Genomic DNA, 25,836 nt, shown 5'->3' with positions numbered 1-25,836 from the left:
GTGCACCTTCCGCCGACCACTGGCGACAACATCGATGTACTGTGGAGACCTCACGCCCCACGTGTTGAGCAATTCGGCGGTACGTCCACCCGGCCTCCCGCATGCCCACTATACGCCCTCGCTCAAAGTCCGTCAACTGCACATACGGTTCACGTCCACGCTGTCGCGGCATGCTACCAGTGTTAAAGACTGCGATGGAGCTCCGTATGCCACGGCAAACTGGCTGACACTGACGGCGGCGGTGCACAAATGCTGCGCAGCTAGCGCCATTCGACGGCCAACACCGCGGTTCCTGGTGTGTCCGCTGTGCCGTGCGTGTGATCATTGCTTGTACAGCCCTCTCGCAGTGTCCGGAGCAAGTATGGTGGGTCTGACACACCGGTGTCAATGTGTTCTTTTTTCCATTTCCAGGAGTGTAGTTTACAGTAAACCATCAACATCCTTCTGCTTATCGTCTGAGATTTGTTGCCTGGGAAGTACTTCAGATCATGGTTAAGGAATGAGTTTCTTAATGGTCCATCTGCGTTTTAGAAAAGACTTCTGCTCTTGTATATCTTTCTGGGGCCTGTAGAATAGAGTGTTTCCCATAGTTTCGTAGTTGTATATGAGAATACCTTTCATTTCACTTACATCAGCTGCGGGAGCACCGACACTGAATGCCAACTGAAGGGGTTTGAGTTCCATTCCCAGCCGGATCGTAGACTTTCTCTGCTCGGGCACTGGCTGTTATATTGTAATTATCATAATTTCATAATCATCGACGAGTAAATCCACTAAATAGCGTCCCATAAATCTCTTGCACCTGGTGGCCAGCTGCAACGCGCGAGAGAGAGAGAGAAAGAGAGAGAGGGAGAGAGAGAGAGAGAGAGAGAGAGAGAGAGCGACTTATGTGGCATTTAGGTAGAGATTTCACGTCTATTATTCTCCAGTCTTCACCAAGTTTTCTTACTTCATGCACTGACAGGCGTAACTCATGACACTCCTGTTTTGTTACAACAGCTGGCCTGCTTCGTAGAAGTTTATCCACTCTACCCAAAATGTGGTCAGCAGGTTAGTAACTATACCCTCGCAATAATAATTACTAACTTTCGTACTATGCTATAGTATTACGAGCTACCACAGAAAGATCATGAACTACTTTTCGGTTTTTCCGCCCACAGTTGTCAAAGACGAACGCCCATCTAGCTCTGAATGTCAGAAAAGCAGGTGACACCCCTGTACCCGGTACTCACTCGTAGACTCCTTGAAAGAAAATATAAAAAGGGAATTTTTCAAAACAAAATCTTACATGATCTAGAGTAATATTACTTTGTCTGCAATCTTTACATAAAAGAAAACACAGAAAAAAGAGAAAACTGACTTAATAGTTGCATGATTCGTCGCATTTTATTTTAGTGTCACGAACACTCTCAGTGAACTGTAAACGAGATTCTAAACATAAGTATTACAGGCATTCTGAAAATCCGGCATTCGAGAAGCGTCAGCCATTACCACGTGCACTGTTTTATGGGATTCAGATTCAAGTGAATCTGGTCATAGTACATACTTCAATTATGACGACAGGAATGCACTGTCAATCTTTGTATCAAACAGTTGAATGGTACTGTTTTTCGTTTTTCATGTCGATATATTCTTAAAACCACCAGCCAACATATAGTATTTCGAATTCCTCCTGGTTTTTTTTCGTACGCTTACAGTTTGTTCCCAAAAGTCATGTCAACTGATATGCCGCCACTTCAGTCGCATACGTTCATTAGGCTGCTTATTATAAAGCTAATGCAATATGCGGCTTTAAGTTTTCATCTAATGACCGTTAACGTCTTATAAGCTCTCATAAATTAAGAATTTCTGTGCAACAACGGAGAGTGACAGGTGCTAGAAATGCGAGGACAGACAAGAAACTGTTCTGAGAGCACAAACTCCACCGTGGTCACAATACCCGCCGACTGTTATCATGTAAGCGACATTATTCGTATTTTTTGTTTCGCCGATTTTGAAAGTTCCTCGCATTTCGCTCGGTCAGATTCTGTAAGTGTGAGGTGATTCTAGATAAATTGTTATAGTTCATGATAGTTCTTTTTCGCACATTATTATAATTTTGTTCGAATACAGTCCTGGTTTCCGTAGTACTTCGTTATTAACGCTTTTCTGATCTTATACACACCGTATAAATAAGATAGAAGAGTTTTCATTGTTATCGCACTCACGAAACACGTTGATTTGTTCGCATTTTCCCTGTTAACTACACACATATGTGAGTTACCTAGAAATGGGAAAGGCATCCTGCGTCCAAACAATAAGATTAAGAATGAACTTTAAATACAGGCACCCATTGTTTCATATGGAAGTTTATTTTTATTCATGCTTTCTTCAGAGTGCGGTAGGTGCTTCCAATTTTTGGATTGACCTGCTGTCGCCAATGTCACCGAATCAGTCGTATCGGACGATAAGCTATCAGTAATATTTTTTTCATACCGACTGCCCTCTCTCAAAAGCACTCCAGATGGCTGATATCATACGGTGCGATTGCGAATCCTTTTTCCACATTTTCGTGTTTATTTTGAGGTGGTGGACTGCCATAGTCACCGTAGAAATCAGGATTTTCTCTTTTAACCAAACACTTGTTAAGGCTTCATCAACGGCCATAGCTAGGAACTTCTCGACTTGTCTGTTAATGTGTGTAATATTGCAGTGTGGCAAGAGATTAGCGACATAAACTGCCCAAGTGTTTAAAGTGTTCAGCAGCCTTGTCAGAACCAAATTCCGACGTTGTTTGCATGGGAACCTCAACCAAGTATTAAAGGTATTCCGACATTCAATGAAACATGAATACAAAGAACGTGCTACACACCATTGACAGTAAGAGGCTCTCAGTAACCTTGCATGATGAATTATCTCATTAGTCCACGTGTTACGGGAAACGGCTGAGAAAACTTTTAAAATATTGCCAGGAATTCTCTGTACCACAGAAGATGCGTTTGTATCCCTGTTCAGCAGTTACTTACTTTGTTGACTTCATCTGAAAAGGGGAAATCGAATTTCAGAGGGGCTAAGTTTGATGAGAGAAAGAGTTGACAGAACTGTTAAATTTGCAGCAAGTAAACAAAGTGTAAAATGATTGTGAAACATGTGGTATTATTTACTCTGATGTTCATAGTTTGTGTTCAGTATAATATACTGATATGATTCCTCGTAATAAGAAAAGACCGAAATGATAGGCTGATGGAAGGTTATAAAGTATACGAGAGAAGCATCAATGCTTGTCGCTGAAGAGTTCAGTGCAAATAAAAGCAGAGAGGACATCTTTACGTGGGAGGTTTAATCCTACAAAAGTTACAGAAGGAATCTTCTAACTGAAAGTGATCATTTGAAATCACTTAAACAATCGCCATAGTTCTTGAAAACTTTTCATAAAAATTATAACAGAACACATTTCTGTTGCAGTATTCCTTGTCAGTAGAAAACAAAGAAACTTAATTCTGACTTAACACGAATTACTATTCTCCAGTCAAGTTAACTGTAATCTACACTGAGGCGATGAAACTAATGGTATTGCGATATGCGTATATACAGATTCCAGTAGTACCGCGTCCACAGTGTATAAAAGGGCAATGCATTGGCGGAGCTGTCATTTGTACTCAGGAGATCCCTGTGAAAACATTTCCGAAGTGATTAAGGCCGCACGACGGTACCTTTCGGACTTTGAACGCGGAGTGGTATTTGGAGTTAGACGCATGGGACATCCCATTTTGGAAATCATTAGGTAAATCCACAGTGTCAAGAGCGTGCTGATAACACCAAATTTCAGGCGTTACCTCTCACCACGGACAACACAGCGGCCGATGGCCTTCACTTAAAGACCGTGAGAAGAGTTGTTTGAGTAGTTGTCACCGCTAACAGACAACCAAGACTGTGTGGAATAACCGCAGACATCAATGTGGGAATTGCAACGAACTTATCTGTTGTGACAGTGCAGTGAAATTGGTCGTTAATAGGTTACGGCAGAAGATGACCGACGCGAATGTCTTTGCTAACAGCACGACATCGCCTGCAGCACTTCTCCTGGGCTCGTGACCACATCGGTTGGACCCCAGACGACAGGAAAACCTTGGCGTGGTCAGATGAGTCCCGATTTCTGGTGGTAATAATTGATGGTAGGATTCGAATGTGATGCAGACCCCACGAAACCATGGACCCAAGTTGCCAACAAGCCATAGTGGAAGCTCGTGGTACCTCCATTTTGGTGAGGGCTGAGTTTACATTTAATGGACTGAGTCCTCCGGTCCAACTGAACCATTCGTTGACTGGAAATGGTTATGTTCCACTACCTGGAGACCATCTGGAGCATATGATTGCCTTCATGTTCTCAAACGACGATGGAATTTTTTATGGACTATAATGCGCCATGTCACCGGGCTTCAGTTATTCCTGACTAGTTTGAAAAAAATTCTGGACAGTTCGAGCGAATGATTGGGCCGCACAGATTGCACGACATCAACTCCATCGAATGACACATAATCGAGATGCCACTTCATGCACAGAATTCTGCACCGGCAACAGTTCGCTGTTACGGACCGCTGTAGAGGCAGTATGGCTTAATATCTCCGATGGCGACTGGTGACCTCCAACTACTTGTTGAATCCATGTCAAGTCGAGTTTCTGCACTATGCGACACGAAAGGAGCTCCGACACGGCATTTGGGGGTATTCTATGACTTTTGTCACCCCAGTGTGTGCCTAAAGTTAACGTGAGTCTCACTAATAGCCGAGCAGCAAAGCATTCCACAACGCGAACCAGTCGAATCGAATGCTACTTAAGTGTGCTGTGCTCATCAACGGCCGAGCCTGTTTCACTTTAACATTGTTTCCGTCGGAGGAAACTATTAAATCGTAAGACAAACGCGTGGAACGCTCTGTAATAACGCACATACAAGCGAAATAATGAAGGACTGGAGGCACATGCTACAGTAGCGGTAATAGTAGCTATAAATGAATGAACAACATTCTTATTTTTATTAAATAATATACTCTACAGCATCCTACATGCATAGGACGCACATAATATGAGCGCATGCATCACTACTCTGCAATTCACGTGTAACTATAGAACCACTTTCAGGCTAGACTTTTACTTGATCGTCCATTCTTCGAATACCACGTGAGAAAAATCAGCACTAAATACTTACGTGAAATCTCTGATATCCCTTATTTTAACTCCCCCCGTCGGAATTCGAGTCCTCCCCCGGACATGTGTGTGTGTGTGTGTGTGTGTGTTGTCCTTAGCTTAAGTTAGTTTAAGATAGATTAAGCAGTGTTTAAGCCTGGGGTTCGGTTTCATAGGAACTTACCACCACCCTTATTTTAACACGAGTGTCATTTATCTCTATGCATATTTGATAGATTTGACTCAACAAAATATTAGAGCATTCGGAGGTGAAAGTTGTTCAATTAAAGTCCGTGAAAAGATCTCGCCAGAATGAAAAATGTTTAATGACTGCCACCCTCAGACACTCTCTCCCCATTTTTGTTGTTACTACAAAACCAGATGACTTTCTTCGAATTTTTTCGACGTGCTCCATCAATATTATTCTGTAAGAATCTCATATTACACAGCAATATTCCAGAAGAGGAAGAACAAGCTTAGTACATGCAGTTTAGTTGAGTTGTTGTACCTTCTAAGTTTTCTGTCCACATGTTGTCAACGTTATATTCGTTACAATACATAATTTTCGCTACGAAGCCTTTACACATTCCCTATTCAATTCCAATCTCTCCCCATGTAATTTCCATCTTTTTGGAGCCCTGAACAAAGCCATTCGTAGCCGTCGATTTGCTACGAACGAAGATTAGCGCATCTGGGTACATTCGTGGTTCAGCAGGCAATCGCAAACATTTTTCCATGAAGGCATTGAGCGTCTTGTCTCACAGTGGGGTAAATGTATTAACACTTTTTGCGATTGCTTTTGAAATAATAACCAGTTTACTTATTTTTTACCACCTGTCTCGTTCTCGTTTGACTGCAGCTTATAGTTATAACTTTCTTTTAGCTCCATACATGTCTGGCACAACGCCTTTTTCTAATCTTGTGCAGTTCATGGTACTCCGCAAGTCAATAGAAAGCTGTGCGTCGTAGAGAGACAGCGTTAAGAATATTAAACGGAATTTCATTGCACAGGTACATGTCGGCTGGGCTCTGATATTCGGCTGGGAATTGACTATCTGTAATTCTATGAACGAAAGAGTTTATGCTCCAAATTTACATCGTAAATGAGAAAAGAGGCGGAGGAATGTAACTACAGTGTAATATGTAATGCCGTGAGACACATTACTAATTGATCCACGATCACTTTTCAGTAAGGGCATGTGTACTGATGACCATCGCACCTTCCGGGACAGTGAGCTATCTGGCTACCGCAGTGACAAGATTAGGTTACACGGCGACAAAAGGTTACAAAATACAGGGTGATTCAAAAAGAATACCACAACTTTAGGAATTTAAAACTCTGCAACGACAAAAGGCAGAGCTAAGCACTATCTGTCGGCGAATTAAGGGAGCTATAAAGTTTCATTTAGTTGTACATTTGTTCGCTTGAGGCGCTGTTAACTAGGCGTCAGCGTCAGTTGATGCTAAGATGGCGACCGCTCAACAGAAAGCTTTTTGTATTATTGAGTACGGCAGAAGTGAATCGACGACAGTTGTTCAGCATGCATTTCGAACGAAGTATGGTGTTAAACCTCCTGATAGGTGGTGTATTAAATCTTGGTATAAACAGTTTACAGAGAATGGGTGTTTGTGCAAAGGGAAAAGTTCTGGACGGCTGAGAACGAGTGATGAAAATGTAGCACGCATCCAGCAAGCATTTGTTCGCAGCCCAGGAAAATCGACTCGCAGAGCTAGCAGAGAGCTGCAAATTCACAATTTCAGCAGGTTGGAGCGCCACCACATTGGCACTTATCTGTCCGTAACTACCTGAACGTCAACTACCCGCGGCGGTGGATCGGCTGCCAGGCAGCCCGTGACAGAGCACTTCATCACTGGCCTCCAAGAAGCCCTGATCTTACCCCCTGCGATTTTTTCTTATGCGGGTATGTTAAGGATATGGTGTTTCGGCCACCTCTCCCAGCCACCATTGATGATTTGGAACGAGAAATAACAGCAGCTATCCAAACTGTTACGCCTGATATGCTACAGAGAGTGTGGATCGAGTTGGAGTATCGGGTTGATATTGCTCGTGTGTCTGGAGGGGGCCATATTGAACGTCTCTGAACTTGTTTTTGAGTGAAAAAGAACCTTTTTAAATACTCTTTGTAATGATATATAACAGAAGGTTATATTATGTTTCTTTCATTAAATACACATTTTTAAAGTTGTGGTATTCTTTTTGAATCACCCTGTATTTCTCGACAGACTGCTGTTATGCCGTACGGAATTCTTTTACTTTTCACAATAAGTAAATTGAAAAGATATGAGAAAAGCAAACGACGAAACACTATGTGACGTAGTTACTTAGCTGTCATCTGTCAGAATGATGGAGTATACAGCCAGGGACGTTTGGGCAGCTAAGACAGACAGAATCCTGACGAGTTATCTCATTTCGTATTTTCCAGCACTAAGACTATAGTGGTACGTACCATCGAGTCGGTGCCGTTACTAATATCTTGAATTATCAGGACAGAAGTGAAAGAAATCCCCTGAAAATGTTTTTGTACAGCTCACATTTATTTAATCATATTAAGAGATAGTTTCTCAGTACTCGAAGTGATTTCGTATATCTATTGTTCAAAGTACTAACACACCTACTTTTAATTTACGTGTATTTGGAAAATAAACTTTTGGAGGTATTTTTATGTGTTTTTATTAACAATTTAAACTCATGTTCTAGAATGGATATGTTATGTGATGCAATATTTCTCCCAGGAGGACGTTGAACACACCATCATTCCAGTTTTCAATGTCATTCCACAGGTACGTTGAGCTCGTCAGCCTCGACTGAAACAAATAAATAAATAAATAACTATAAAAATAAGAGAAGTATAAATGCGAGAATTTTTAACGAAATATAGCGCCAAATATCCCAAACAAAAGTAAAGTAGTGTGAAGAATGTTTGCCTCCTCTGAAGCTAATTGTACAGACCTTAAAAGCGCTTCATTATATGTCTCGGTTAGCCTCAATCATTTCTATTCAGATTTTGGCACTTTGAATCATACACGTACAAAAGAAACTGCCGAAATATTCATAGACGTGGTTGTTATATGAAAGCGTGAACGCGAAAAGAAAGTCTAGATAGCTTTTGATAAGGTTAAGACACAATTCGTGAAGGCTCTTGAAATCTTCGCAGTTGTCTAGATGATTTTTTTCCAAACCTCAGATGGTATATCGCCAAACTCATACATCTACACAGCAACGTGAATAGTCATTTCTTTGGTACTTGCCCCAATTATTTTAGAAATTCTGATACAATGTTATCTATCCCTCCTACCTTATTTGATCTTAAGTCTTTTAAAGGTCTTTGAAATCCTGATTCTAATACTAGAACCACTATCTCTTCTACATCGACACCTGTTTCTTCTTCTGTCACATCAAACATGCCTTCCCCATCATAGGAGACTTCAATGTACTCTTTACACCTACCCGCTCTCTCCTTTGCATTTGACAGTGGAATTTCCATTGCACCCCCTGCTTTTAATTTCATTGGAAGTTGTTTTGTCGTTTCTATAGACGCAGTTAGTCCCTCGGACAATCTTTTCTTTTTCGGTTTCTTCACATTTCATACAGCTATTTTGCCATATCTTTCTTGCACTTCCTATTTATTTCATCCCTCAGTGACTTGTATTTCTGTATTCCTGAATTTCTCTTAACGTTTTTCTACTTTCTTCTTTCATCGATCAACTGAAGTATTTCTTCTGTTATACATGGCTTCTTAGCAATTACCTTCTTTGTACCTATGTTTTTCTTTCCAAATTCTTTGATTGCCGTATTTAGAGATGTCCATTACTCCTCTACTGAACTGAGTGCTAAGCTATTCATTATTGCAGTATCTATAGCTTCAGAAAACTACAAGCGTATCTCTTCATTCTTTAGTACTTCCTTATCCCACTTCCTTGGGTACTGATTGTTTCCGTCTAGTTTCTTAAATTTCAGCCCCCTCTTTGTCACTACTAAATTGTGTTGTGAGTCTATATCTGCTCCTTGGTACACCTTACAGTCCAGTATCTAATTTCGGAATCTCTGCCTGACCAAGATGTACTCTAACTAAAATCATCCCTTATCTCCCGGCCTTTTTCATGTATACTTCCTCCTCTTGTGATTCGTGAACAGACCATACGCTATTACTTGCTGAATGTATTACAGAGCTCAATTAGCCCTTCTCGTCTCTCATTTCTACTACCCGTTTTTCTCCTCCTTCCCCTACAACCGCATTCCGATCCCCAACGATTATTAGATTTTCATTTCTCTTTATGTAGTCAAGTGCCTATTCAGTATTCTCACATAGGCCTTACTTTCTCTGTCTCTTCATCATCAGCTTGAAACGTCGGCATGTATACCTGAACTATCGTTATCGGTGTTGTTTTGCTGTCGATTCTTATGAGAACAATCGTATCGCTGCACTGTTCACTGTAACTCACTCTCTGCTCTACATCATTATTCGTAACGAATCCTACGTTGTACGATTTTCTGCTGCTGTTGATATTACCCTACACTTGTCTGGCCAGAAATCCTTTTCTTCGTTCCATTGCACCTCAGTGACCATTAGCATTTCCCTTTTCAGATTTTCTAGCATTCTTACCACGTTCAAACTTCTGACATTCCACTCCCGACTGGAGAAAGTTACCCTTTCGTTGGTTATTGGATCTTTTTCTCACGGTCACTCTCTCCTCCCGGAGATCCGAATGGGGGACTATTGCAGAATATATTGCCAATCTCCTGAATATGAGTATGAAGCACTATTTACAAGTTTACTGTAGTATCAACAGTTTATTTTCCCAATTTGTGCAGTGAAGGCAACTTATAGACGCTATTCTTAGAGATTACGTTTCAATCACAGGCTTTGCACGTTCTATGCTTCATATTGAATTAACATATCCTATTATATCAATCCAATTTTTGTGCAATATCGTGGTCACTTAAACACAAGCAGATAATTGAGTCGGTGGGTTACCCTCAAGACCAGGTCCATCAGACATTGGCGTCTGCAGTCGATTTATATGATCAATGCAGACTACTTGAAACAATTTCGTAATGCCTTCTGTGTCAGATTGTAATGCAACTAGTCAGTCGTTGGCGACTGAGATAATGGCGGGAATTTCTGGTGCAGACAGGCCACAGACTTGAACAATTTAATTCTTTTTCTTATAACTTACATTTCCAGCAATTCTCTCATACGTGACCGTTGTGAGTGATCGATGTGAGTAAGGATCTTTCTCCAGAACGAGGTTACCCTCTGATTATCTGTGATTTTTCAGTATCCTGTTTCATCGTGGAGACATTGTGCACAAAAAAGAATGTGCATACTTCATTTATACTTCTCCTTAATATTTCCTTTTGAATATGTTGCTTTTATTGATTAAAGCTTTCACCGTTAAAAACCTGAATTATTTCTGTTGGGGGGGGGGGGGGGGGGAAGGAAAATGTTTCTTTGTGCTGATTTCAGGTCATCTAAAATGATTTTAGATGCAAGAGTTATACAAAACTGTTTACCCGTTTTCAAAATATACTGTATGCACTTGGCTTCTTTTATGGACTAAAATAACTAACCTTGAAGTACTGTTGTAATAAATAAACCGATCATTCAATAATTACCAAGCAGTATAACAATAATGATAATGTTTTTTTATTCAGTGGAATACAATAAACCATTTCCGTGTATATTGATCATTTCGACTTGCAGCTCCTTGTCTTTACCGTGTTTGCAGTTAAAATTGTAGGATGTTAGGTCCGCCAGTTATGCAAAACACGGTTTCTTCCAAGTATCCACACATGTTTCAGCACCACTGTGGCATCATCAGTAGGATTCCGTTTTATTTGATCTGTAATGTTAACATTTTTACTAAATGACTACATAATTACGTGGATATTCAGTTCAAACAATAATTCGTTTCTTTTTTTAATACCTTTTTTGACTGGTTGTAGATGACAAGCTACCTGTAATAAATAATACACAAGTGGTCCTGAAAAATCATGCGCACCAAGTGTAAAGATATTAACAAGAATAAACGAATTATTGTTTAACTAAATATCCACATAATTTTGTAATCATTTAGTAAAACTGTTCGCATTACCGATTAAATAAAACGTAAACCCACTGACGATGGCAAATTGATGCTGAAACATGTTTGGGTGCTTGGAGGAAACGTTGTTTTGCATAACTGGAGGACTTTACATCCTACAAGTTCCGTGTATTCTGCGGTCACAAGCTGCTGTGCACTGCTATGTTGACTTGTTGGTATTTTTGCACTGAAGCCCAAAAGTTGGGAGAACTTGTACTATATAAAAAGGTTGAGCATATAAAAATGTGTACATGAAGTTTCCACTGGGGAAAAATATTTCTGTTCCAGCTAAGAGACAGTAAAGTGTAATGTGCATAATTGTAGCCAGTGGATCTGAAAGCATTAGGAACAATGCAGAAATGATAAGTAGACAGACTATGGGCTGAGAGTAAGCTTAAGAGTGATGAATGTAACGAGAAATATGAAAAATAAGTTAAGCTAGACACTAGACCTCAAATTAGTAGTAGACGAAGAATAGGAAATCTGATGCCTTGGGAGCAAAATAATTCATAATGGACGAAGAAAGGAGAATATAAGAATCAGACTAGCACAGATAAATATGGAAATACTTGCTAAAAGAAGTTTACTAATATCATACATGGACCAAAGATTGAGGAAGAAATTTCTGACAATGTACGTCTGGAGCACAGCTTCGTATGAAAGTGAATTGCGGACTGTGGGAAGACCAGAGAAGAAGAGAATCTAAGCTATTGATATATAGTGCTAAGAAGCACGTTAAAAACTAGTTAGACTGATAAGGCAAGAACTGAAGAGGTTCTCCGCAAAGGAATATTTGGAAACTGCTGATTAGAAGCAGCACAAAAAGAAGGATATTTAGCATCAGGGAACAGCCTCCTTGGAACGAGATGGAGCCTTGGAGGGCATGTAGGGGAAGACAGATATTGGGATATTTCTAACAAATGGCCGGGAACGTTGAGTATAAAGGCTGCTCTCATATGGAGAGATTGGTACGGAATAGAAGTTCATTGAAAGAAACATCAAACCGTTGTGATTACAAAGAAATTCAAGCACACAACTCATTCGCTGAGTAACTGAAACTGATTTTGAATGAATATTCTAATACGCAGTTTGATGTAATTTAATACTACGTGACAGACTGAAAAAATCCCTGTGTCAAACTTGGTCTCAAACTCGGGAACTTTTTTTTGAGAATAATACTCTACAGTGGCACAAAATTCGAAAACTGGTTAAGAAGGATTGGAGAAATTGAAGCTGCGGAGGCGAGTATTCTCCCTGGAGAGTTCGTAAGGTAAGAGAATTACCTACGGAAGTCAGACATTTGATTCGAATCCCGGTACAGTAAAGAGCTTTAATTTGTCAGTGAGTTTCGAGAGAGATTTAGTAGTCTCATCGGCCACAGTGACAGTGATAACCGATAGAAACTGGAACATTAACATTTTGTGACTGTGTCAATCATAATAGCCTTTTAGGGAAGTTAAGTGTGTATGGAAATAATAGTTCAGCACATCCATGGTTTCATACTAATTTATAAAACAAAGGGAATCGAGCTACTCTAGGCTTTTCGAGAAATAGAAAGAAGTAAGCAACATCATCTGCACGGGGAGAAACTGCAACTGAAATCCCACAGAGGTGAACATATTCCTACTACTATTATTGCCTTGTGTTGATATACCTTTGAAGCAAATTTTATGAACATCCATCTAAGTTTTGCTGTAGCAGAAATATTTACAACTAGAACATTAGAAGAAAAAAATGTTATGCATTATGCTTAAACGAATCTGGCCCAGAAATGGGTGAAATATTCACCTTCAAAAATCTTTGGCTGTCAATGGGAATAAAATGTCCTACAGATACTACAAGAGTTTTCAAATGTCCTTTATCATTAAAACCTCCTTCTGTGATGTAGAGGAATTCATGAACACAAATAATTACAATGATAGAGAAAAGGACGTAAATATACGGCATAGAGCCACCAAATATTTTCACCCTTTAATAGGTGATCTGTGTTTGTTCAGCTGGCACGTTCCGCATAATAACCTTAATAGTGAATGTGATATATGGAACACACATCTAACTGAGAATCTTGTGATGTAGTCCCGACACCGCGTAAAAAGGAAGTAAGGCAGGAAATGAGAAACTAGATAGGTGCTTACACAGTTTTACGGTCAGTATAATTATGAGGGTTGCCCAGAAAGTAATGCATTGCACATTTTTCTTCAACAATTCTTTATTGATCATGAGAATTACACACTCGAAAGAATGGTGTTTTATGAACACATCCTATTTTTCCACGTAGTCTCCATCCCGTTCTATAGCCTTCCTCCAGCGCGATACAATGGCGTGTATGCCCTGTCGATATCAGTCGTTGTCCTTGTGGCGGAGCAAGTACTTCACTGTGTGAATCACCTCCTCGTCATCCTCAAAATGTCTTCCACGAGTGACATTTTTTAATGGCCAAAACAAGTGGAAGCTCGCTGCAACACGTCAGGTGTGACATCTGTGGACGGTCTCCCTGAGCGCTGCAAATCGTAGACCTCCGCCGAACCGCCTTCTGATGACTTCATCCTCCGTGCCCAGCGACTAGCTGTACTTCTGTCAGCAGCAAATGATCCACAGACTTTGCACAAGTCTTTGTGAGTGTTCTCCATTGTTCCTTTCCCTGCAGTGAGGAATTCCACGACAGCACGTTGCTTGTAACGTACATCACCTACAGACGCCATTTTGAAACTGTCCTGCAGCTACGCTCTCAGTCGAAAGTGACGGAAACTTGGCGTGCTCAGACAGGAGATTTCAAATAACATAAACGTAATATTTTGCATTCGTAGAATTATTTTCGGCTGAGAAAAAAAAATACGGTGCAATACTTTCTGGACAATCCTCGTAGTTTCGGATATTTGATATGAATTCATTACTCACCACTCTGGCCATTGCCCTGGTGACAGGTGTGTCTGGTAAGTACTCCGTGTACCTCGCAGACTGGACATGCTTCACGTTGAGAGCGTAGTGTGGTCGCTCCGACGGTGGTTTCCACACCTGCGACAAGGACACAGTACCAAGACAGGGGGCCAGAACGCTCGACACCGAAGACAGCACATACAAAATGTACACAGGAATGGCAGATATCAGGTAAATACGGATCATGTTCATGACCTGCTGCTAATACATTTAACTATCATCATCAGACTGATTCAGAATTTCCTGTAAGTGGACCTACTGGTTTCTTTTAGTGGGTTGTTGCAGTTTACGTGCACGAAAAGGCTGTGGATACTAATACTACTGGCATTATATTCTAAACTCCTCCAAGGACAGGTACGGATGAAGTAATGCGTTTGAGATTCCACCGGAGGCATGGCACTCGCAAAGAAACTGTCCAATCTAAAATTCCAAAAACTGACCTGTAATTTTTTGCGCAGAAATAATACACAGAGAAAAACACAATGTCAAAATTTTAGCTGCTAAGACACAATGCAAATACTTTAAAAAAACGTTAAAATTTGCCAAATTAGTAGCTCGCCAGATGGCGGCAAAATATACACCCATGCCGTAACTGTAGCAGACAGCGCATTTGCAACACCTCGGGCACATCTCCTTGGTTCACAGCACATTGATAAATAGATAACATGGCACAGTGCGATCGTAATTTGTAAAGCGAATTTCAATTTCCAATGACAGTTTCTCTGAGACAGTTGTTTGTAGTTAGTATTTTCTCGAATCTATATGTCATTTAATATTCGTAATAATTAGCAGTTACCTTTGCCGCACCGGTACATGTTAACAATGGAGATAAAACAGAATTAATTTCTTGGTATGAGCTTAGTAATAGCATATGTAAGGTTCCAGAGTTAGCCTGTAATTGGAATTCAGTTAATGTTTTCAGATATGCAAAGACGAAATATGGAGAATGTTATATGCACTCTAAATCACTTACGTCTCCTGAAGACCTACATATGTTTTATTTATCAATCAATTTTTTGGACATTTCGTCAGAAATTGCATATACATTAGAATAAACAGGAAATAACTCGGATGATTCCGTGAACAGTTGTTCCAAGTGTGATTGGTGTGATAATTAAAGTCCACAACAAAAACAAAGATCCTTCCAAGCCCAAAGTAATCATGTACAGTTGTAGCTTTCAGTGACATAGGAAAGGCTGTAAATTTTTGGCTTAACGAAGGAGAGAGAAAAGGCCTGAACTTGAGCAGTATGCAAAGCCGGTTTTGTTTAGTAAATTTTAAAGAAGAATTGTACACATGGAAGAAAGGTTTGCACGAAGTACGAAATATGCACTAAATGAGACCTGCAAAAGTGTGGAAAGAAAACTATTCGAAAGATTGAGAGCTGCTCGCGAGAGTCAGTGCATCATTATCGAGGGAGACCCACAAGACTGGGCGCTGTGAAATAAAAGGGAGATGAATATCATTGATTTCCAGGCTTCTATGCCCTGGTTACACTGATTCTGAAAATTATACGGAAAATGTAGTCGCAAAATTTCGAAGTTTACCTCAAGTAAACATGTAGAGAAGATGTGATTATTAGGTAATAATATAGAGAAATTCGCTGCTGACGCGAAGGCAAAGCTATTTGGCATCCCACAAAAAGTGTGTAGAAAACGAATTAGTCAGGTTTCATCGAAACGATACTTTATCATTTCGAGTGAAAAAGAGAGTCGCTTGTGCAGTCAATGAATGCACATTCGTGTACAACAATGCCGGAGATTCTTGTCAGTGGATTACTGTCCGCAGCTTTACCTCTGCCTTCAGGAACATAAAAGTTAATAGAACTCTCTGCAGGCCAGTCCATTACAGGGACATCTGTAGTGTAACCACTCCGCCACAGGCCGTGCAATATGAACAAATGGTCCATCGTGTTGAAAGATGCAATCGCCATCCCCGAATTGCTCTTCAGCAGTGGGAAGCAAGAAGATTCTTAAAACATCAATGTAGGCCTGTGCTGCGATAGTGAGACGGAAAACAACAACGGGTGCAAGCCCCCTCCATGAAAAACACGACCACACCATAACACCACCGCCTCCGAATTTTACTGTTGGCACTACACATGCTGGCAGATCACGTTCACCGGGAATTCGCCATACCCACACCTTACCATCGGTTCGCCACATTGTGTACCGTGATTCATCACTTCACACAACGTTTTCCCACTGTTCAAGTGTCCAATGTTTACGCTTCTTACACCAAGCGAGGCGTCGTTTGGCTTTTAACGGCGCGATGTGTGGCATATGAGCAGCCTCTCGATCATGAAATCCTACTTTTCTCACCTCCCACCTAGCTGTCATAGTACTTGCAGTAGATCCTGAGGCAGTTTGGAATTTCTGTGTGATGGTCTGGATAGACGTCTGCATATTACACGTTACGAATCTCTTCAACTGTCGGCGATCTCTGTCAGTCAACAGACGAGGTCGGCCTGTACGTTTTTGTGGTATACGTGTCTCTTCATGTTTCCACTTCACTATCACGTCGGAAACAGTGGATCTAGGGATGTTCAGGAGTGTGGAAATCTCGCGTACAGATGTATGACACAAGTGACACCCAAACACATGACCACGTTTGAAGTCCGTGAGTTCCGCGGAGCTCTCCATTCTGCTGCCTCACGATGTCTAATGACTACTGAGGTCGCTGATATGGAGTGCCTGGCAATAGGTGGCAGCACAATGCACATAATATTTAAAAAGTATATTTTTGAGGTGTCCGGATACTTTTGATCACATAATGTATATCTCAGAGATTCTGAGTATAAGCCTCCGAAATTCGGTCACGAAAAAGTATGGTGCTGATTATCTGTGCGACCCTACAAATACAGGCATGTCTCTGCGTCAAATACTGTTCATTTGTAGTACTCCAAACTGAGCAACAAAATTGGTGGTATTTTGAACTTCGTCGCTGTATTTGGGATAACTATATAATCGTCTTCGATTGCTGTTGTTGATGTGGGTAACGGCTACTATCGTCGTTACAGATCCGTTATTTTACATAATAGGACAAGTACAGTTTTTCCCTTGTTGCCTTGGCAGTGAGGGGTAACATCGAAAGAAATTTATTTAGCACAGTATTTATGCAAATTTCAAGCTCGCAGTTATTTGTTATCCTCATGAGTCCTCATGTAGCACATGTGCAACTCCCAACTTTTACTTTTTTGTAGATCAAGCAAATGATTAAACTTTCTGTGCCTGACTATAGCTTGTACTTAAAACCACGTACTTTCTGTGCACCACTTGTTTTCGATCTATAAGCTCCCGGCAGATTTCAGCACTTGTTTGATATAAGCTGTTTATCGCAGTGTCAACATGGATTCAAGAAATAGAGGTGTGTTCTCATAGTGTTTTGTAAATTTGAACTAGTTTATGTTTACAGTATGGTCTATACTAATATAGCCTATGCTACCGAATAAGACCTTTACTTCTTCTGAACAGTATGGCGATACATTTTTTCGATGTAGCATTAGATCAGGTTTCGGCAACCAGCTATATTTTCACATCCACAAAAAAGAATGCAAGCGAAAGACGTGAGTGAAGAAATGTGAATATGATGACAGTACCGAGGCATTTCCAATAAGGGAACGCCCCAGAACACACAGCCTGTGCCATAGACAAGTGCAAGGATATTCCAGTGCATGCACATACCTGAGATGACGAAAAAAGCCGAGAAAAGTTATTGCAGATGTGATTTGCGTTGACGTAGGGATCTCACAAAAAGGTACTGTTTTCTGCAAACACAAAAATTGGCAGAATGGACCATACACGCAGGTAATTTAAGAAGGACTATTTACTTGCCATAGTTTTGTAATCGACGTGGCACAGTGTGTAAAAGTGGGTGGGAATAATTTTCAATCTTACATCCTAAACCCTTCTTACAATTCGCAGAAAATAATTCATTGCTTGTGGATCACTCTTGGCCCAGAAATAACGACTGTTAATATAATTCGGAGTGAACCCGAAACTAGTAGTGCGATTCAGCCTCTCTTTAAAAAAATTTCAAAACTGTAAAGCATTTTTCAGAAAATTTTTGGTCAGTAAAATTTCCTACAGCTCTTTGACATTGGAGATTTATCAGCAGAACAATATTGTTAAACTCCAGTCATTTCTGCACTGACAGTTCGCATGACCACATTTTATGAATTTGACCAAGTATGCTTGGTGTGCAGCACAATATGCAGATCAGTCCCCACGACCGTTTCTTACTCCTTTCCAGTTCTGTATAAATAAAAGTAGTAACTTCTGTGAATCACCTGAATGCATTAATTTTTTTTAAAATCGGCTGTGCCTAGCGTAAGGAGTATGCTTGTTTTCTTCTTCCAATAGACATTTCGCGTTTTCGTGACGAATACAGGGAAAAAGGAACTATTTAACTGTCAGCAAATATACGTTATTCAGAAATTATCATAAAAATTGTTCTACAGTAAATGTTATAAAATATTTAACGTCAAGAAATTAAAATCCACACTGTTGAAAGTCGTCTTTAATGTAACATTATGCACTGCCTTTATTTTGTTTCCTCTGCTAGTCATTTGCATGAGAATTGCATCTGCAATAGTTTAGCTGTCGATATGGACTACAAGTTATTCAAAAAAATAATGATCTGAGATATTTTCGGTATGGTTTAAGTATTTAAAATTCACTCGTATGCACTTTGGACTTGGCGATAATCGGCACTGCCGGTACGACCTCTTGTCTCGGCTGATTCGCGCGCTAGTGCTGTACAAACCGCTGTTAATAAGCTGTTCGTTGTGTGGCAAAAGAGAGTGAAAAACATCAATTTGAGTTTCGGCTTGTTGGACTGGACAATTCCCTTGTCAGTCATACAGTCACGCGACACCTGTTGTCCCAGCAAGCACCTGCCGTTGCCAAACCTTCAAAGCCACCGCTATAATACTACCCTCTTGCGCTAGGGCTCAATTTAACGTATCTTGGTATTAGTATATTTATTTGAAAACTGTGATACTGTATGTTTTCGTTCCTTACCTTTGCAGAAGCCATTCTGTTTCTTGTTACTGTTGTTTGTTGTATGTTATGTGATATTCAATAATGTTACAATTCGTGAAATGTTGTGAGGGGAAACACTCGACAGCGCTCTCTCGGCTAGGGGATGGCTATCCGAGAGTGGTCGTTAGGAATGGTTTGCACATTACGTGCCTACTTCGAGAAAGTTAAAAACGTAACGGAGGCCCCCTTCTCTTGGCTAGGAAGGTGAGCAAAGGAACACCAGCACCTCTGAGTTTAGACGAAAACCTGTTGTGAACGTTAACAAGGGAATAAGAAGCTGGATTTTCTGGTGGATCGAAGTATGGATAACCGGATTACGAACTCATGTTTATGGCTATTATCATAGAAATACACTCAGCAAATGAATGCTCACTTTCAAAACAGAGCAGTTCCTTTTTCAGAGCTGTCACACACAGTTGTTTACAATTCTGTACGATCTGAATTACCACTATGGACATTTTTTTGGGCTTGAGAGCAAAAAATGTAGATGTGTTGCTGATCAGAGAATAACAGGTTAATTACAAACATTCCGATCTGTCCTTGTAATCAAAGCAAACGGACAACCGCTTATTCTTTGATAGAAGAGGTGGAAAATTAAGAGTCATATTTAACGAAATTGTATCGTCTTGTAAATGACAGAGTCCCTGTGTGATGCAAGTGAAACTATGATTTATGTGTTCACTGATCTTCAATAATAAAATCGTTTCCCGCTTATCGAAAATTCGGTAAAGCTGTCAGGAATTATATTTTCGTAAACATTTCGTATACTGTCTTCATAATTTGTTGACGCAAATAATACTTAAATCATGAAACAGAGCAGCTCTTCGAGGACACAAATTTGTGAACACTGCCTTTGTGCAATGAATAGTTGGCTAGTTTGAGCGAGCTGAATGAAACGTATGATTACGGGTGCGTTCCGCGCCTACATGTGTTCCTGCCGAGGTGTCAGTCCTAAAGTAATTATGAAGAGAGTAGAGAACTGTTTTATTCCAATTACAAATTTATTTCCGTTTAATATTTCAAATGTTTTAATTACTACCAGCTATTAAAAAAGAAAAGGGTCTCTACGTGACAATTTTCATTTTCGTGAGATTTTATTCAAAGTAAACTCATCAATTTACAGTAAAGTTAGTAAATTTCTTCTGGTATAAAAAGAATGAACAGCTGAATGCGTTCATATCAGCCACAGTTTGCATATTCTTCATGTGCTATACTAAACTTGTCAGGTCCAATTCAGATGCACTTCTGCATAGTCTATTAAGTTCTACAACTTCGATTCCGCACTCATGTTTACAATGCCTCAGTCCCATATTCCACTGCACCTATCCTTTCTTCTTACTCCTGGAACTATAAAACGGAAGGATGTGTGTGTGTGCAGCTACAAACTATGTGTGCATAACTGACAGAGTTTGGCCGACTTTAATAGTTGGTGAGTAAATAAGACGTTCTGTTTCCCTTGGTCGGACCATTTGTGTGGTCACTTCCGTTGTAGGGATAAACCCCGGTATCTTTGGGGCTACTCTTCACAGTTTGCTGGGAGTTTGGTAAGTTTAGTTGCTTGTAAGAGCTGATGCTCTATAGGTTAGTCAATATTTGAATTTGTGTAAGTTTTAAGTTTAGCTGAAACCGTAACTCTTTCCTCTTACAGCTATATAGTCTATTCGTTTGTGACGAGTTTTATCTTTACATCGCGAGTGTCGAATACTTATAAGTTGAAGTGATTTCATAATCTGTTCTTTGATTCATCTAATGGAAGTGTGATGAATGGGTAACGACTCTGTTTAGTCAATTTCTAATTTTGTTAACTGCCGAGTGCGTGTGCATTATACGATACCGCTGTGATTTTGCCACTGATTTTTCAATCCGTTTTATTCCATTCTTTTTATTTTTCGGCACTTGTTAGTTCAATACCACTATGTTAGCGTCCATGCTCAGGAGCCTTCAGCTTTCACATCTTGTTATCCTTTTCCGATAAATTCAATGCAGTTTTAATCCGTTCGTCCTGAAATTACTATCTGTTAGGTACTTACTTTCGTTTCGTTACCACCACGTGCTTGTGCTCTTGATTAAGAGCCTTTCGTCCTGCAGCTTCCATAATCTACTTCTTACAGTGTGCATTTAAATTAAATGTGATTAGTAGCTCATGGTTTGATCTTCGTTCGTGTGTTTCAACGGTAAATTTACATACTCATTCCGTGTGTTAAAATCGATGGACTGGCGTCTCTTTATTACCCACGTTTGGTCATAGTTGTAGGCCTTTGTGCAAACCTCATCAACTGCATTTGGGTATTTCGTGCCTGTATGGTTAGCCATGATTTGATGTTTCAGCTCCATAAACGAGGAATTTAGTGGCGGAGTGAGATATGTCCACATCTGACCCAGGGCGCAACTTACAGCACTTCCTTGCACAATAATTGAATACAGGTCATTGTTTCTCATGAATTCTGAAATATTTACATTGGCTCAAGACTCGACAGGTTGGATCTTACGCTATTAAATGCGTGTCATTAACTCCCAAACCAACACCAAGACTACTCAAGCTGCAGCCACAGCCTTATTTAATACTGCAACCTTTTACACATATCATAGCGAATTTTTTATTTGGTGACCCTGCAGGATTATGCTCTTCCCAGAGAATTTTCTGAAAAGGAGTTAGGTTTTCATAGGCTGCATGAATGTATTAATTACTTAATATTTGTCCTTAGTACTTGGATAACTTCTACGTGGCTTTAAGCAATGACCGGTGTGGAAACACGGTTGTTGTGGTTTCTACATTGTTTCTCTCGTTTTTTATTTTGTATGTGAGTGTATTTTTGTGTTATTTAGGATCCAGTAGTACAATCTTATGACTTTGTGGCAATTTGCATGTAGATAATTTCATGTATGTGTATCATAATTAATTTTCATTACAATTTGTGTGTTGAGAAATTAATGTACACGTGCTTGATCGCTTAAGTTTGTTGTAATCTGTGTGTAAGGTACTGCAATATTTGTGTTAGTTTGGTGTCGGACGTTGCTTATGTCAAGCAGTGTTCTTGTGGTGCATGCAAAATTATTCCTTTGTAGACAAATTATTTAGTAAAAAATGGATACGCACAGCCTTTATAAAGGTAATTATAGATGGAACAAAACCGAGAATAGTGCGCCATCAGAGAAGGTTATGAACAGAGAATCGGAAAATATGTAGATTGTAAGATGCAATGTTTCAGTTTCTTAGACAGATATCGAATCGAACGAATTGTTCAATGTTCTGGATTTTTAGTGGTGCTACGTTTGGAAGTTTCCACTGCTAGGTTTTGAGGAACGAGGATACACAGTTCTCAGAGTGGCTGCAAAATTCTTGCAGAAACTGATAACAGCGTTGTAACGAACACGAACTAGGAACAGTGTTTACCGGATTGGGCACAGTTTATGTCAAGATCTGAGGAAATGATGGTTACGAACAAATCGAGAGCTGAGAGTTTAGGGGCGCAGATGACTGAGAACAACGAGCGTTTGGGGGCGCAAATGAGGGCACCTAAGGAGCACATATCTGTGGCCAACGCATGGATTTTTGAGGTACAGGGCGAGTTGCGAAACCTGTCAATAAGCCTTATCGTCGCTGAACTTGGGCCAAGGTTTGAGCGTTTAGAGCACCAGATTTACATAACGGAGGCCACTCAGGTACACGTGAACAAGAAGCGACCATCTTCAGCTGGATTTACAGCCACTTATGGACACGTGTGAGCATGTGCACAAGGGGATGTTAGCTTTGGTAGAGAGCTCGAGGGCAGAGGACAATATGTTCGCGAGTGCAAAGATCGGAGGTAACAGTGCGGCAATTCGCTCACTTGCAGAGCGTTTTTAACAACAACAAAAAATGGTTAAAATGGCTCTGAGCACTATGGGACTTAACTTATGACGTCATCAGTCCCCCAGAACTTAGAACTACTAAAACCTAACTAACATAAGGACAGCACACACATCCATGCCCGAAGCACGATTCGAACCTGCGACCCTAGCGGTCGCACGGTTCCAGACTGTAGCGCCTAGAACCGCTCGGCCAGCGTTTTTAACAGCTAAAACTAGATTGTGGGGAGCCGGCAGAAGTGGCCGTGCGGTTCTAGGCGCTGCAGTCTGGAACCGCGAGACCGCTACGGTCGCAGGTTCGAATCATGCCTCGGGCATGGATGTGTGTGAAGTCCTTAGGTTAGTTATGTTTAACTAGTTCTAAGTTCTAGGGGACTAATGGCCTCAGAAGTTGAGTCCCATAGTGCTCAGAGCCATTTGAACCATTTAGATTGTGAGGAGGAAAATTTGAAAGTCAAGCTGGATGTCGCTAAGCCTGCGGAGAGCGTGAATAATTTTAATGCATGTGCGAGTAGTGAATGAACCTCGATGGCAGCAGGAAATGAAAGGAAGTGCGGTCCTTGTTGAAATCTAAACAAGGGCAGTACAAGATTAATAATCAGGTTACGGTAGATTTACAAGAGCTCGTATATCAGTTTGAGCATCGGTCAGAAGTAATGAAGAAATGGATATTTATTACAAAAATACTAGGCGAACTAATGATGACAGTGACTCGGGGCTTGAGGACGAATTTGACCTCAGGCACGAGATTGGTAATGCGTGCGGGCGAGGAAAATGTGGGAATTCTTGTGGGCGTTCTCCGAGAGGGGAGGCGCGCAACTTTAATTATAAGCATTTCCTCTCAGTGAGACGATTCAGAGATAATACGTACGGAATTCACCCCCGGTCGTTGGTGGTCTAATTTCACTTTTCTTTGCCTCCCATATGGACCATTTCACAAAAAATTGAATTTGTCTCTGGATATCTAAAGGGAGAACCTCTGCTACGAATGAAGTCAGTTGCTCGCTTATTGGTGGGAATACCGGGCATTACAATGTTGTCAAACCAAAATCAGTCCAGGTTTTCGAGTCCAGCGTGAACGTTTGAACGCATGGTTGTGCGAAAACAGTCCTTGTGCAATCAGTGTACCAGCATAATACGACGGCTGTCCAGAAAGGAAGTTACGATCGGTCGCGAAATGGAAACGACACTGAAAATCCGATAAAGCTTTGCAAAGATGTGTTAGGCAGTGTCTCTAGTATGACTCCATGTAGAATTATGTCGCTCTTTTCATTCCTGAGCTTTTAGTGAGCGCGTAAAGATGTTATAGAAAGTAGTGTCTCCCGCCAAGTGCGAGGGCCTGGTGAGAGTTTTCCCCTGAAACCTTGCAACCAACATAACATAACTGTCGTGCGGTTTCTTCTTCAAGACAATTCTCAGCCTCATTCTGCAGGGGCAATGAAGATGTTCCTGCATCGTTTCAATTGGAAATGTTTGGTTACCCACAATACAGCCCGTAATTGTCTCCCGCGGAGTTCCATCTCTGCTCAAACGAACCGCTGGCTATGAAGACAGCATTTTGGCACAGACAACGAGCTTTAGGCCAGCGTAGAGAATTGGCGGAAAACACTGGCGGCTGCCTTCTATGATGAGGGTATTGGAAAGTTGGTACAACGCTACGACGAATGTCTGAGTCAGAACGACGACTGCGTAGAGAAGTAGCTGAAAGGTGTAGCTAACTGCTACAAATGAAACATTTGTGATTTTCACTGTGATTTTCATTTCGCGATCAATCGTAACTTACTTTCTGGACAGCCCTCGTATATCCGATTGTGTATTGCGAAGCTGCCGATGCAAATTTGGCACATTCTTCTAGCCAGTAGGTGCAATGACGACGTAAAAACATTTACACTACTGGCCATTAAAATTACTACACCAAGAAGAAATGCAAATGATAAACGGGTATTCATTATACAAGAACTGAGATGTGATTACATTTTCACGCAATTTGGGTGCATAGATCCTGAGAAATCAGTACCCGGAACAACCCCGTCTGGCCGTAAAAACGGTTCAAAAAAGGTTCAAATGGCTCTGAGCACTATGCGACTTAACTTCTGAGGTCATCAGTCGCCTAGAACTTAGAACTAATTAAAACTAACTAACCTAAGGACATCACACACATCCATGCCCGAGGCAGGATTCGATCCTGCGACCGTAGCGGTCGCTCGGTTCCAGAATGTAGCGTCTAGAACCGCACGGCCATTCCGGCCGGCCGTATAAACGGCCTTGATACACCTGGGCATTGAGTCAAACTGAGCTTGGATGGCGTGTACAGTTAGAGCTGCCCATGCAGCTTCAACGCGATACCACAGTCCATCAAGAGTAGTGACAGGCGTATTGTAACGAGCCAGTTGCTCGGCCACCATTCACCAAACTTTTTCAATTGGTGAGAGATCTGGAGAATGTGCTGGACAGGGCAGCAGTCGAACATTTTCTGTATCCAGAAAAGCCCGTACAGGACCTGCAACATGCGGACGTGCATTATCCTGCAGAATCGAATGAAGGTAGAGCCACGGGTCGTAACACATCTGAAATGTAACGTCCACTGTTCAAAGTGCTGTCATTGCGAACAAGAGGTGACCGAGACGTGTAACCAATGGCACCCCATACCATCACGCCGGGTGATACGCCAGTATGGCGATGACGAATACACGCTTCCAGTGTGCGTTCACCTTGATGTCGCCAAACACGGATGCGACCA

The 25,836-nt window shown here is 40.9% G+C and overlaps 1 protein-coding gene across 1 annotated transcript in view; it reads right to left on the bottom strand.

Moving 5' to 3' along the window:
- Positions 1 to 7,839: 7,839 nt before the first annotated feature.
- LOC126481629 (uncharacterized) overlaps positions 7,840 to 25,836 on the bottom strand; it is a 57,371-nt gene continuing 39,374 nt past the window's right edge. Inside the window, exons 4-5 of the mRNA XM_050105518.1 lie at positions 14,167 to 14,283; positions 7,840 to 7,989 (exon numbers count right to left, since the gene is read on the bottom strand). Of these exons, the coding sequence (XP_049961475.1) occupies positions 7,879 to 7,989; positions 14,167 to 14,283 (228 nt within the window). The 3' untranslated portion in view covers positions 7,840 to 7,878. The remainder of the gene's footprint in view (positions 7,990 to 14,166; positions 14,284 to 25,836) is intronic.

The sequence above is a fragment of the Schistocerca serialis genome, chromosome 5 (assembly GCF_023864345.2).
Source record: "Schistocerca serialis cubense isolate TAMUIC-IGC-003099 chromosome 5, iqSchSeri2.2, whole genome shotgun sequence".
NCBI lineage: Eukaryota > Metazoa > Arthropoda > Insecta > Orthoptera > Acrididae > Schistocerca > Schistocerca serialis.
Note: the sequence above shows the minus strand (reverse complement) of the source record. Positions and strands in the feature narration are given on the sequence as shown.